The following is a 15250-nucleotide window of genomic DNA, read 5'->3' on the forward strand; positions in this document are numbered from 1 at the left end:
CATAATGGACAACACTGCATTGTGTTCCTACTGGTCAGCAGCGTATGTTTCTTAGAAGCAATTTCTAATAAGCACCATGCAATACAATGTCTTACTAAACATAACATATTTTTAAATCAAGAATCAATGTCTCCTATTGCTTACTCTGAGCCATAATAGGGAGTTCTGTGCGAGGCAGCCTGGCGCTGCACAGAGCAGACCAGCACTGTCCTGAGTGCAACCTTGCCATGCAGGTCTGGGCTGTATGAGGAGAGACAAAGCACTATGTCATATTGTATTATTCCTAATGCCTGTCTGTAACCTGTTTCGAACATGAGGTGAAACTCACTGTTATCATCATAGACTATATAGCTAAAATAATTTAAAGAGACAAGCCACAATTATGTTCGGCATCCACTTTACACATCTGTATTCTCAGATATTCCATCATCTTTAAGTGTTTCCTCTTCCATTTGTCGGTTGTCTCTGTTGCCTATACATTCGTTAACACAATTTAAAATCTGAAACCAGAATCCGTTTTAAAAATTGTGTTTGTTTCCAGTCTTTCACTGTAATGAATTAACCTATTCGAATGTAGCAGATTGGAGCTAACATGATTTCAAGTGCACTGATTTGCTAAATGTCTTGCACGGTGCAACTCCCAAACCTTCACTTTAAATTCTATTATGCACTAACCAATGCAACTGTCCCAATGTGCTTTAAAAGCGGACGGTCATAATCCTGTCCTTTCATTCATCCACACATTCAAACCCATGGCCAAAGTCCATACTCCCACTCACAACTGGAAGGAAAATGCTCTTTCAATTCTGGAAAAAAAAAAAGACATACTGGCTTTGTCAATGACTTTTTAACATCACTTTTTTCTTACCATAACGTCCCCGTTGACTTCAAAAAGTGAGTGCAGAGCATACTCTAAATTTGTTCCTCCACCCGGCAACACACTTGAACAAGACATGTTCAGGAAATCCTTCACTGTTGGAAATAAAAGTAGAAAAAAACACTTAGACGCCATATTTCGGATATTCTTCATGTATATATATATATATATATTCGTATTTCCATGCTTAAATACGCAGATTATAAATTATTCTACTCAACTAATTAAAATTGGTCTACTTATCCGTTTTAAAATACCATTAATAAACCACTCACATAGTCCCCACTTGACCTCCAATGTTATCGACCTGCCTTTCTAAGTCCTATGATTGCGGACAGTCAATGAAAACGGACTAACTCCAAGACACCCGCAACAAGTTCTCCTATTCAGCATCAAAGTAATGTGGGGCGCACAGGACACCGTACCTCGCTGAAGACACGCTTTGTTTTCCAGTGCTGTCAATGGCTTCCAAACAAGGGTCGCCTTGTGCTCTTCCATCTCCAAGAAAGATGGACTCTGAAGCTCAGGAATTGTAGCCTGGAACCTTGGCCCAATATTGATGCGCCTGACAAAATGAAACGGTGACAGAATGACTGTTTTATGGCACCCAAAACAAATGGACATTTTTTATAATGCACTGGAGCCTGCATAAATGTCGTTTTATGATTTCTTTATAAAAGTTTTATTGTGACGTCTCCAGTCACCCACAGTAGGAAAATGATGGAGGTGCTCAACTATAATAAGTTATTAAAGTTGAGTTGTTATTTCTTAATGTCTGCTGCAAGAGCCAGCAGGCATGGTAAAAGGCAGGTCACAGGGCATAATCACAACTGTAGTTTAAACATATTTTATTCTTATGATCCTTTTTCCTAAAATGAACATCGATAAGCACAAAGGAAAGTGGAGCATAATGTAGTTTTGTACCAATACATCATTTCAAGAAAGGCAGACTCTCTGTTTCTACACATTCTGAGCTATAGCATTTAAAAAAAATCCGCTGTACATTAAACTTATGTTACTATCTTTTCTACAAAAAAGCTAGCTACTAAGTACTTTTTGGTGTGTTTAATTTCACAGTACAGATTCTGCTTTGATTCTTCATGACTGCAGCCATACAATGTCTCTCATAAAAAACAACAACATGTCAGTGAGTTATGCAGTTCGTGAGAAGGTGACGGTGATACAATTTATTAAAGAAATAAATTGCCTTTATAGCCATAAACGAAAGAATTCTTCCTCTCGTTTGCTGGTTCTGTTGTGAGTTTAATCTTTTCATGGGCAGTTAAACACTACAAAGTATGTTCTTAAGTGCAGATTAAACACATGGGTCCACAACCTCTCGTCTGAGTACTCGTAGCCAAACAAGTGTTTTAACTGGATCACATTTTTAAATATTAAAAATCGAGTAGACATCTCTTAGCAGCTTCCACCCAGAAAGCCAGGAGATGAAGGGGGAAAAAGCATAGAATGAAAAGAGCAAAGTTCTGAAAAAAAAAACAGTATTCGAAAACGTTCATGAGCCATGAAAAACCTGTAAGTTGCTCTCCATGGAGGGTGGATTTAGAAGGATTCAAGTTTGGATTTAACCAAGTTTCAAAGGTGGTTTCACAGACCGGCAGGTTAGGCAGCTGCAAAAAAGTTTCAGCGCATGGTTTATTTTTTACACATTCTGGAAAGGACTGAACAGCAGGTGCCTTTTAAGTGCACATAAATGGTTCTCTTCATACGTCAACTTAAAATATGCCTATCTCCATAGGTAGTAGGTTTTTTGTTAGTACAAGCAGTGGTTGTTTTCTCTTCTGCGTCGCTGGGCACAGGTTAGGAAACGTACATGCTTTCAGCATATTTTAGCTCTATCTCTTTCGTAGATATTCTAAGGAACCCCCTTTATCTGTCTCAAGGTGATTTTAGGACGAACATTACCATACAACCATCCTTCAATTTACAAGGAGGACTAATGGATTGTGTAAAGTTTCTGTTGATGAGCGCCGCTCCAAGACTGAGTATATCGTCAAAAAAGAGATATCACCATTCCCATGACACCATTGAGAATTTGCGATACCCTGCATGCAGCTTAAAAGGCTTCAATATGTGTCTGCGTCCTGATTAAGGTGGATGTGTGCTGCATAATGCTGCAGGCAGTCCGTCATCCTATGAAGGGAAACTGTTGGTCCGTTTCGTGCAGACACACACACACACACATGCTTCGAGTCAACACATATCACAATTCACTCCAATCCACACTGTGCCACTCTATGCCACTTTACTCCACTTTAAGCTACTCCACTATATCTCCCTCCACTCTTTGACAAACTACCCCACGCCACTCAAACCCACTCTATGCCATTCCACTTCAAGACACTCCACTTCACAACATTACTTAATCCACGCCGCTCCACTCTATGACACTACACCAATTTACACCACTCTACTCTAGACATTCTACTCTAGGCCACTCTACGCCATTACTCCACTCCACTCCACTCTAAGCTGCTCCACTCTATAACACTCTACTCCTGTCTATGCCACTCCATTATACCACTTTACTCCACTCCACTCTACTTGAATATATGCCATGCCACTCCATTCTACTCCACTCTTCAACACTCTACTTCAACCCACTCCACTCTACACCAATCAACTCAACTGTAAGCTGCTCCACTCTATGCCACTCCACTCTATACCATGCTATGCCACTTCACTCTACACCACTCCACAACACTCTACTATACGCCACTCCACTCCATCACACAACACTCTATGCCACTCCACAATGCTCTACTCCACTCCACAACATTATTCCACTCTACAGCACTCAACTCCACCCTGATACTCCACACTCCCCTCTAAAACACTCCTCTGTATGCCACTGTACTCCCTTCTATGCCACTACATTTTACACAACTCTACTTCACTTAATACCACTCCACAACACTCTACCCCCAAGTCCACAATTCAACACACTACCCCACATTAATAAATGCCACTCCACTCTTCTCAACTCCACTCCACTCTATTCTACGACACTATACTCCACACCACTCTATGACACTCCACTCTAAAACACTCTACTCAACTTTATGCCACTCCACAACACTGCAATCCACCTTACGCCCTTCCACGACACTCTACTCCATTATACGTCACTGCACACTAATCCGCTCTATGACACTCTACCAGGGCTACTTTAAGGATGGTGTGAACGGTGCCGCTGCATCTGGTGCTGACTTTGGTGGTGGGCGCGGAGTATAAAAATAACGTATGGGTTTAAAAGCACATGAGCTTCCTTGCTCCTCCAGCAGTTTTCAGGCAAAAATACAAATGTCAAGATAATTCTGGTGATTAATGTTCCTAAAGTTGTGAGATTGGAATTGTGTCTAGTGGCCGTTTTGACTCCTCATAAAGTAGGGCAGAGGGTGGCGCAGACTGGGAGTAGCACCGGTTGCAGTTTAAATCCTGATTTCAAAGAATGAACTGTACTGAGCACAGTCTGCTTAAAGGCATGCCTAGTCTTTTCCCTGTTCATTAACTGGACATGTATTAATTGTTCTTTAATCTCCTTGTATGCAGAAAATCTGCTGTAAGGCCCATGTCCTAGTTTCTGTGTGCAGCCTTTCCATCTGGCATTGGTTGTTTATTCAGCCCTCACCAAGGTAAACCTCTAAGAATCTGAGTCTTTCTCCTGGCATACCTGGCACACTAATTGGCCATCCAAGATGCCTGTTGGCGTCCAAAGGAAACATCACCATTGCATATCAAAAATGAATGGGAAATACAAATAGTGGCAAAAGGTTAACTGTCAAATTATTGTCACAGTGAACAATGAGACAAACATAAAGGGCCTCATTACGAGTGTGGCAGTCTTAAGTCCGCCACACTTGTAGTAGCGGTCCAACCGCCACATTATGACTGTAGCGGTCGTGCTGTGGTCGGACCTCCAGCATCACCAGGATTAGTCGTCCCGACGGGCTGGCGGTTCAGGCAGTTCTAATCCGTGAGGGCAGCGCTGCATGCAGTGCGGCCCTGGGATTACAACCTCATTCTCCACCAGTGATTTCATGGTGGTTTCAATGCCATGAAAAGGCTGGTGAAGAACTGGTGCAGGAGACCCCAGGGGGGCCCTGCACTGCCCCATCACTTGCCATATGCATTGCAGGGTCCCCCATGGCCAGCATCCTCACAACATTGTTAGGGTGCTGGTGCACCCTGCGCACTACAGCATTTCCTCCGGCTCTATTACGAGCTGGAGACAATGCTGTAGGCTGTTTCCTGCTGGGCCACCAGGTGGAAACTGAGGTTTCCGCCCTCTGACCTAGCGGGAACCATGTAATGGGCCCGGCGGGGAGGCAGCCGCAATGGTGGCAACCTCCCCGTCGGGATTTCGGCAAATGGCCTTTTCTATCCGCCAAAATCATAATAAGGTCCAAAGTCTGTCTTCTGTATTTGGAATAAAATCCTATACATCATAGGCTCCTATAAAAATAATCTTTAGAAAATACTATGCCTCATATACTGCTAGAAGAGGTCCCTTCAGTCACAGCTCGTCCATTATACCTAAAGTTCTTTGCACTAGGCCACACCATCAGCATATTCATGCAGGTGACCAAGAACTATAATTCCATTAAAAAGAAGTTCTCTGTTTTAGTTCAAAATTATGAGCCGACTCCACACCTGGCACAATGATCCCTCAGGTGGACTTGGGCCTTCAGCCGTGTGGTATATTAACACTGATGGGAAGTGGCAGTTTTCATCTGATTTTTATTTTTTTATTTTTTTTAAGATCGATGCATCATCTACATCAAGTAAGAAGTAAAGGCACTGACCGCAACAGTGGAGCAGGTGACAACCCACATCAGGGCTAATACAATTATAGTCTAGTCAATTCGTGTGAAATCCAATCAACCCTGCCAGACTTAGATAAGCAATGACACTTGACCCGGGGAAGTCATGATACTAGCAGTCTCAATAATCAGACTGAAAATATTACTGAGAGAATAAGGAAGCTAATACTGACACAATACTATGAAGGTACATTGTATATAAAGTGAGTATAAATTAATGTCGTTTACTTACAGTAAGTGATTCCCACTCTAAAGACACTATGCACACCACATGCAGGACTAGGGATTCCAATCACTGCTGCATTCCAGGAAACAACCAAGCACAATGACCTTTGATGCACTGGTGATAACATAACCCACAGAATAAAAGATGTATACATAGATACCACTGATTTTACATTTAACTACCTATATGTAAATTCAACATTGCAAATGTCCAAACTAAAAAGTTAAATAAATATTTGATATACTTTGCCTCACTGATAATGAAGATGGCATTTACATTTTAGTTTTTAACTATAGCCATCCCTAGTTTACTTGGTTGACTACTGCTTATAAATGCATAATTTGCAATAAATATGTAACTATATACCAGGCATGCAGTGAGAGAAGACAAGGGGATCTTAGAGACACTGACATACTAAGTGGATTTCACAAGTTGGTCAAACAAGGTTTTAAAATGTCCACATGATATATATATATCGTAAGGGTCAAATAGTAAGCCTTTGACCAAAGTCTGAGTGTAGTGCCTGCCCTGTCTTGGTATTTTGCCCAGCTGCATAATGTGAGCATGCTCAGGTCTGGATGAGAATCAACTAGATTAGAATTTAAATTAAAGCAGAACAATTGCAACTGAGTGAAGATACATAAGAAGCAAATGTTGTCAAGGTGTTAAATGAAATGTCTCTCTTCTTCACCCTTTGAATAATACCACTTTCTCCTTCTCCAATGCCTTCTCTCCCACCCAAGAGGTAGAAAACATCGGTGCTGGTGAGATATAGAAAATTAAAATAAATCTAAAATTACAAGTTAGGAAATAAAATTAGCTTACGGTTCAATATCAATAGTTTGTTCTCCAGGTCCCGGGGTTACAGGAATACTTCCTCCATCTAAACTATCTGAAGAAAGAACAAAAGTCTAAGAACAGAAGCGTCAGATTTAAAGAAACACATGTGCAACTCTGAAAGTATGGCAACAATAAGAAAAAATATAGCCACATGCTGTTTCAAACTATTTTTTAACAGCCTCTTGGGGCTATTATTTAAGATGTCGGCACTATCAAAGATGAGATAGACATTTAGGTTCTCTGAAAAGGTATTCACTTGTGGGAGGAATAAGAACAATGTGTCGAACATGACACTTAGGTTTGTACCTCTTCTAACAAATGCAATGACATTTTTCCAGATCACATACTATTGGGTCGGTGTATGGCTTGGGATGACCTTGACGAGAAAAGGTATTGTGATTGTAGATGTATTTAGATATAAAACAAGCACCATAGATCCACTTCTGTAACTGAGCTACCTGAGCAGTTCAATATTTCTTTGTAGTTTTGTTGGTCTGTTTGAAGCAGGAGTGATATATGGGGTTTTCTATCTTAAAACAGTGTTGTCATGTCACTCAATGGCCATAAAATTCAGTTAATGCACTATACTAATAATGTATGGTTGGACTATCTTATCAATTAAATATTTGTTTGAAGTCTCTTTTGGTATGGTATGTTCCTACAGTCATCAGAGTTTCTATCAGTTTTCTTGTTGTAGAGTTCTGCTTCCTTTCAAAAGGATTGCTAAAAGTCCAATTTTTTTATACTCCATGTTATTATCTTACTGCTACCGCTGGACTGCATTGAGTTTGGGTAGGTTTAATTTAAGCTTTAAGAGGTATCATTCTGTTCTAACCTGCCCAACCCGGCGTTTGACCCAACAGCTTAAGTTCAAATTCACCTACTACTAACCCCAAGAAAGGCCAAAACAAGCCTCAGATTAATAAACGGTTTCAAACTAACTTCTTAAAGGTGTAATGTTATTATTCAGGGCACAAGATATAGGGTCGGGGTTCGGCCCTGAGATGACCTTGAAGAGTAACAAGCTTTCAGTTTTTAGATGCAGTTAGATATAAAACAAGCCCCACAGATCCACTCCTACAACTAAGCTAATCAGTTCACTATTTCTTGGTAGTTTTGTGGAGTGGTATCTGGCGGCTTTTATCTTAAAATGGTGCCCATTTTTGGGCTTATATTATAATTTCTAAGCAAAAACAAATAGTTGCACGGGTTTAAATGGATTCAAATGTGTCAAAATATGTGTATTGAGATGACTGCACTGGAATTACAGCCTTCAAATCAAATCATTAACATTTATAAAGCGCGCTACTCACCCGTGCGGGTCTCAAGGCGCTAGGGGGAAGGGGTTACTGCTGCTCGAAGAGCCAGGTCTTGAGTAGTCTCCGGAATGCGGAGTGGTCCTGGGTGGTCCTGAGGATGGTGGGGAGGGTGTTCCAAGTCTTGGCCGCCAGGTAGGAAAAGGACCTCCCACCCGCCGTGGAGCGGCGGATGCGAGGGACGGCGGCGAGAGCGAGGCTGGTGGAGCGGAGAGGACGGGTGGGAGCGTAGAAGCTGAGGCGACGGTTGAGGTATTCTGGTCCCTTGTTGTGTAGGGCTTTGTGTGCGTGGGTGAGGAGACGGAAGGTGATCCTTTGGCTGACGGGAAGCCAGTGCAGGTGTCTCAGGTGTGCGGAGATGTGGCTGTTGCGGGGTATGTTGAGGATGAGGCGGGCGGAGGCGTTTTGAATTCGTTGCAGACGTTTCTGGAGTTTAGCGGTGGTTCCTGCGTATAGGGTGTTGCCGTAGTCCAGGCGGCTCGTGACGAGGGCGTGGGTCACGGTCTTTCTGGTGTCGGCGGGGATCCTACGGAAGATCTTTCGGAGCATGCGGAGGGTGAGGAAGCAGGAGGATGATATGGCGTTGACTTGTTTGGTCATGGTGAGAGGTGGGTCCAAGATGAAGCCGAGGTTGCGTGCGTGGTCTGAGGGGGTCGGTGCGGTGCCAAGGGCCGTGGGCCACCAGGAGTCGTCCCAGACGGTCGGGGTGTTACCGAGGATGAGGACTTCCGTTTTGTCCGAGTTCAGTTTCAGACGGCTGAGTTTCATCCAATCTGCGACGTCTTTCATTCCATCTTGCAGGTTGGTCTTGGCGCTGGTTGGGTCCTTGGTGAGGGAAAGTATCAGTTGAGTGTCGTCGGCGTAGGAGGTGATGATGATGCTGTGTTTGCGTACGATGTCGGCGAGGGGGCTCATGTAGACATTGAAGAGTGTCGGGCTGAGCGAGGAGCCTTGTGGGACGCCGCAAATGATCTCGGTGGGGTCTGAGCGAAAAGGTGGGAGGTAGACTCTTTGGGAGCAATTGGAGAGGAAGGAGGCGATCCAGTCCAGGGCCTGGCCTTGGATCCCGGTGGAGCGGAGGCGGGTTATTAGGGTGCGGTGACAGACGGTGTCGAAGGCAGCCGAGAGGTCGAGGAGGATGAGGGCGACTGTTTCTCCGTTGTCCATCAGGGTTTTGATGTCGTCTGTGACTGAGATGAGGGCGGTTTCTGTGCTGTGGTTGGCTCGGAATCCGGACTGAGAGGGGTCGAGAAGGTTGTTGTCTTCAAGGAAGTTGGTAAGCTGCTTGTTGACGGTCTTCTCTATGACTTTGGCAGGGAAGGGGAGGAGCGAGATGGGGCAGAAGTTCTTCAGGTCGCTTGGGTCAGCCGTAGGTTTCTTCCATAGGGAGTTGACTTCAGCGTGTTTCCAGCTCTCGGGGAAGGTAGCAGACGAAAACGAGGTGTTGATGATGGTCTGGAGGTGGGGGGCGATGATGTCGTCGGCTTTATTGAAGATGAAGTGTGGGCAGGGGTCCGAGGGGGCACCGGAGTGGATGGAGTTCATGGTGGCTTTGGTCTCTTCTGTGTTGATGTGGGTCCAGGCGTTGAGGGTGATGGCTGGGGTTGTGGGTTCTGTGGTGGTCGGCTGGGTCTGGAGTCCGAAGCTGTCGTGTAGGTCGGTGATCTTACGATGGAAGAAGGTGGCGAGGGAGTTGCAAAGGTCTTGTGAGGGCGTGATGGCGTTGGCGTTGGGGTTGGAGAGCTCTTTTACGATGTTGAAGAGTTCTCTGCTGTTGTGGCTGTTTTTGTCGAGTCTGTCTGTGAAGAAATTCCTTTTGGCGGCGCGGATCAGGTGATGGTGTTCGCGGGTAGCGTTCTTGAGGGCAGTCATGTTGTCTGCGGTGTGGTCCTTACGCCAGGCTTTCTCGAGGGTGCGACAAGTATTCTTTGTTTCCTTAAGGGTGTCAGAGAACCAGAGAGGTTTTTTGGTGTTGGACTGTCTTGGAAGGCGTCTGAGGGGAGCGAGGTTGTCTGAGCAGTTGGTGATCCAGTTCGTGAGGCTGAGGGCTGCGTCGTTGGGGTCGGCAGAGAAGGTGGGTTGGTTGTCGATGAGAGTGGAGAGAAGCTGTTCTTCGGGGATTTTGTTCCACTGTCGACGTGGGATGGGTTGTGTGCGGAGGTGGCGAGTTTCGCGTCGGAAGGTGAAGTGGACACATCTGTGGTCGGTCCAGTGTAGAGCGGAGGCGTGGCTGAAGGATACGTGTTTGCTGGCGGAAAAGATGGGGTCGAGCGTGTGTCCGGCGATGTGGGTGGGGGTGTTCACCAGTTGCTTGAGGCCGAGGTTGGCGAGGTTGTCGAGCAGGGCGGTGGTGTTGGGGTCGTTGTTCTGTTCCAGATGGAGGTTGAGGTCGCCGAGGAGGATATAGTCCGCGAGGCGAGGGCGTGCGGGGAGATGAAGTCGGTGATGGAGTCGCTGAAGAGGGCACGCGGTCCGGGGGGACGGTAGATGAGGGATCCTCTGAGGGTGGTCCTGGGGTCTGTGCGGATCTGGAAGTGCAGGTGTTCGGCGGCGAGGGGGGTGTCTTCGGTGGAGGTGGTGACGTTGATGGAGTCTTTGAAGACGATGGCGATTCCTCCTCCTACTTGGTTGGTGCGGTCTTTTTTTCCGGAAATCTTGTAGCCTTCGGGGATGGCTATGGCGATGTCGGGGGCCGAGGAGGCGTTCATCCAGGTCTCAGTGATGAAGGCGACGTCTGGTGCGGTGGAGTCTAGGAGGTCCCAGAGTTCAACGCCGTGCTTGTGGACGGATCGTGCGTTGATAAGGATGCATTTGAGGTGGTTGATGGCGCGTGGGCTGGCGGTCGTGGTGGTTTCGTGGTGGAAGGTAAGTTTGCAGGTGTGACATACAAAGGGTCCGTGGGTACGTTTCGGGTTGGCTTGGAAGCAGGTGCTGGAGCGCCCCGGGTTGAGGGCGTGGAGGGTGATGGGGTCGTAGCGGTGCAGCGGGGTTTGGGAGTGCTGAGGGCCAGGGGTCGTGGCGCTGGGCGTGGGCCAGGCGCGGGTGGGCGCAGATGGGCTTGCCTTCGGCGCGCCAGCGGCCACCATAAGAGGGTGAGGGGGGGGTCAGCTGGGGGCAGGGGACGGGAGTGGGGCGACGAATGGGAGCTGGGGGGGCGGGGCGTGCAGGAGGTGGCGGCGGGAAAGCGGAGGGAGGGGGGATAGGTAGAGGGGAGAAAAGATGGGGGAGGGGGGTTAAGGGTGGCGGGGAGTTAGGAAGAAAGTTAGGAGGAAAGTTAGGAAGATAGGGGAGGGGGGGTTACAGAGGTGGAGGTGAGTGAGGGAGAGAGATAGAAGGGTAGAAAGATAGGAAGATAGGGGAGGGGGGGTTACAGAGGTGGAGGTGAGTGAGGGAGAGAGATAGAAGGGTAGAAAGATAGGAAGATAGGGGGGGTTACAGAGGAGGTGGCGAGTGAGGGAGAAAGATAGAAAGATAGGACGATAGGGGCGTTCCAGAGGGGGTGGCGAGTGAGGGAGGTCAGAGAGACGAGTCAGGAGCAGGAGGGCAGACGCGTTAAGATCCAAGAAGAAGGTAAAAGAAGAAGAGGAGCAGAAGAGAGAAGATCACAGAAGAAGGTAAAGAAGAAGAGGGGCGGAAGATCAGAAGAGAGAAGATCACAGAAGAAGGTAAAGAAGAAGAGGGGCGGAAGATCAGAAGAGAGAAGATCACAGAAGAAGGTAAAGAAGAAGAGGGGTGGAAGATCAGAAGAGAGAAGATCACAGAAGAAGGTAAAAGAAGAAGAGGAGCAGAAGAGCAGAAGAGAGAAGATCACAGAAGAAGGTAAAGAAGAAGAGGGGCGGAAGATCAGAAGAGAGAAGATCACAGAAGAAGGTAAAGAAGAAGAGGAGCGGAAGATCAGAAGAGAGAAGATCACAGAAGAAGGTAAAGAAGAAGAGGGGCGGAAGATCAGAAGAGAGAAGATCACAGAAGAAGGTAAAGAAGAAGAGGAGCGGAAGATCAGAAGAGAGAAGATCACAGAAGAAGGTAAAGAAGAAGAGGGGTGGAAGATCAGAAGAGAGAAGATCACAGAAGAAGGTAAAGAAGAAGAGGAGCGGAAGATCAGAAGAGAGAAGATCACAGAAGAAGGTAAAGAGGAAGAGGAGCGACGAGCAGCAGAGAGAAGAGCCAAGAAGACGGTAAAGAAGAAGAGGAGCAGAAGAGCAGAAGAGAGAAGATCACAGACGAAGGAAAAGAAGAAGAGGAGCGACGAGCAGCAGTGAGAAGAGCCAAGAAGACGGTGAAAAAGAAGCGGAGCAGAGGAGAGAAGAGCCTAGAAGAAGGACACAGAAGAAGGCACACGCAGGTCGCGGTGCAGAGGAGAGAGAAAGAAGCACACAGAAGAAGAACACAGATGAAGACAGAAGAAACAACACGCAGGACGGGGAGCAGGGAAGAAAGAAGAGTACAGATGAAGAATACAGATGAAGAGCACAGAGGAAGATCAGAGATGAATAAAAGAAGCAGGAGAGGAGGTGAGTAGCGCGGGACAGGGCGAGGGGCTGGGCGGTGGGGGGGGGGAGATACTTACTGTGATTTCGCTGGGCTTGCTAGGAGGTCTCAGGAGCCTGGGCTGGTGGAGCTGCAGCGGCAGGGGGAGCGACCTACCCTTGGGTCAAGCCTTAAAAGGCAAGCTTTAAAACGCAGGTACAGAATTAATATTGTTTATAGAAGGATCATGAAGTTTTGGTCATTAAATTCATACCCTGACATTTCATGTTATTATCTTACAACTAGGGCTGGGCTGGATTTAATTTGAGTGGGTTTAATTTAGGTGTTGAATTTGTGTCCTTGTGTTCCAATCCTGCCCCACTCTACGTTTGGAGCGATCTTCCAAATTTCATATTGCTGTGTGCTATCAGTACGTCTTCCCTTCCCAATATCGTCAGTTCAAAACCCTCTACAAACCACCACAGAAAAGTCCAAAACAGGCATAAGCCCATTGACTGATGAAACCAAAAACTAGTAGAAAACCTCTTCTCCGTGATAAGCAAGTTAGATATATTAGGGTGTGATCTGAGGAATGCACTATTATGAGCTTTCATAGCCCACCTTATGTTTGCTTTTGGGTTTGGGTATGCTGCATGTGAAATATCAGGGACATTCTTACAAATCCAACTGAGCCAATATAGGGACCTAGAGGCATCATCGCAATCTATTGACATTGTTAGATCAAAACCTGTAACTTGTATCGGAGTTAGACTGCCATATTATTGAGAGTATCTATGATTTAGCACAAAGATCACTTCAATATACAACAAGTATCCAAATTAGTCCCATTTGGTTGTGAATGTGCCCCACATCTCTTCGTTAAATCAGGTTGTCTGCCATCTGAGGGGGAACTGCTAGGAGACCCAACAGCCCATCACTGTCAATGTCTGACAAGATTCCTTGTCAGATGCTGCAGACTTCATTTTCTTAGGTGAGGAGGATTTGTGAGACGCGTTCAGGGCAGACGATCTTGCTACAGCTTCTTTGCATCCTTCCTGCAATTGCAATAGTGTGGGAGATGACTGTTTATTCTGAGGACTTAAGTGATTATTCATGTGATTTCTTACACAGCGGATGGCTGGTGATGTCTCATTGTTTGTCTCCTCTCATAGCTTGAAACTGATCAGCCTAGGCCTGTGCTAATGTAGGCTCTGTGAAGAAATATAAGCACAGCTGGCTACTATTCTAAGTTTCCCTGGGAACATCAATGCATATTTTAGGACAAGAATTTTCAGCTTCTTCTTCGCATGTATGAAAGAAGCTCTCTGCTGTTGCACAACAAGCGTGTAATCGGGGAATATTATGATTTTCATGTTCTTTATGATTAAATGCCCGACTTACCTTGCAGTCTCCTGAATTATGTCCTTCTCTTGATAGTTAAGTTGGGAGGGTCGCCTGATGGCTGGGTGGCTATTTCCTCACAGAAACAGTTTTGCATCCTGCCAAAGGGATTGCTAAAAGTCCTATTTTTTGACATTCCATGTTATTATCTCACCACTACCGTTGGACTGCATTGAGTTTGGGTAGGTTTAATTTAAGCTTTAAGAGTTATTATTCTGTTCTATCCTGCCCAACCTCGCATTTGAACAATCTTACACATTTCATATTAATGAGTGCTATCAGTACCTTTCCCCCTTCCAACGGCTTCAGTTCAAATTCACCCACTACCCGCCCCAAAACAGGGCAAAACATACCTGACAGATGGGAATTCGTACACATTTTTATTTGCTATGGTGAGACTCTTAACAACAGTCAGCACAGTGCTCTTGTGCGTGAAGAGAATATTCAACCTTACAAAGAAGGTCTCCACATACTCATAGGTCTCTCCACACAATTATGTTGCATCAGACCAAGAAGCCTTGCTCCTTAGACAGAAGCAGACTTCACTAACTTGTCTGGCTTTTTTTTTCAAAAAGCACAGAAGTTAGCTTTCATTTCCTTATAGATACCTATGGATTCCGGACAGGGCAATTCTTATTATTTGGAAAAATAGGCAATGGTAGATTAGTCAATAGAAGCAAAACACGTTCCACACTATGAATAACAAGAGGAAACTAATTTGATGGTTCTAGGGCTCACTAAATATAAACTTGTGGTGTCATGGACTTGCTCAGGGATACATGGGAAGCACGCATAGTGTTTACCGAAACTAAGTGATCGTGCATATTTTTAATTGACTGAAGTTAGTCAAACTCTGTTGGAGTCTGTCTATTCTTGTTTAAGTCTGCTGTCATTGTCCTATTCTCTAAAGTCCCCTGATGAATTTGCCCATCACAGTTTTAACTGCTCAATTCTGTAGCATGGCTCAGTACTACAAAGGCTAACTAATTCTAAACTGCTGATCTGTCATATGTGCAGCCCGTGTTCTGCACCGTCTTGATGCTGATGTCAACTTATGAGGAAGAAAGTGACCATCCTGCTTGATGAATTACTACTGTCTGTTGTCCCATGAGGAGAGCTATAACTAAATGTGGTTTCCTGTTTCCTTTTCAGTTAGTGACTTGCACCAGCATATTTATAGTGAGTTATTTTAGCTAGATGTTTTTTTCAAATTATTTTTGCCTTTCTTTTATTTTTGTTTTTGTCCACATGTTAGCGCGTTGCTTGTGGAGGTTAATGTTTC

General features: G+C 45.4%; 1 protein-coding gene across 2 annotated transcripts in view; it reads right to left on the reverse strand.

The window, feature by feature from the left end:
• The window catches only part of TRERF1 (transcriptional regulating factor 1), a 675896-nt gene that overhangs the window by 171625 nt on the left and 489021 nt on the right, over window positions 1-15250 (reverse strand). For both annotated transcript variants that reach the window (XM_069233961.1, XM_069233962.1), the window contains exons 9-11: window positions 6770-6836; window positions 1303-1442; window positions 869-972 (exon numbers count right to left, since the gene is read on the reverse strand). In XM_069233961.1, the coding sequence (XP_069090062.1) occupies window positions 869-972; window positions 1303-1442; window positions 6770-6836 (311 nt within the window). The remainder of the gene's footprint in view (window positions 1-868; window positions 973-1302; window positions 1443-6769; window positions 6837-15250) is intronic.

Source organism: Pleurodeles waltl, chromosome 5, assembly GCF_031143425.1.
Source record: "Pleurodeles waltl isolate 20211129_DDA chromosome 5, aPleWal1.hap1.20221129, whole genome shotgun sequence".
Taxonomy (NCBI): Eukaryota; Metazoa; Chordata; class Amphibia; order Caudata; family Salamandridae; genus Pleurodeles; species Pleurodeles waltl.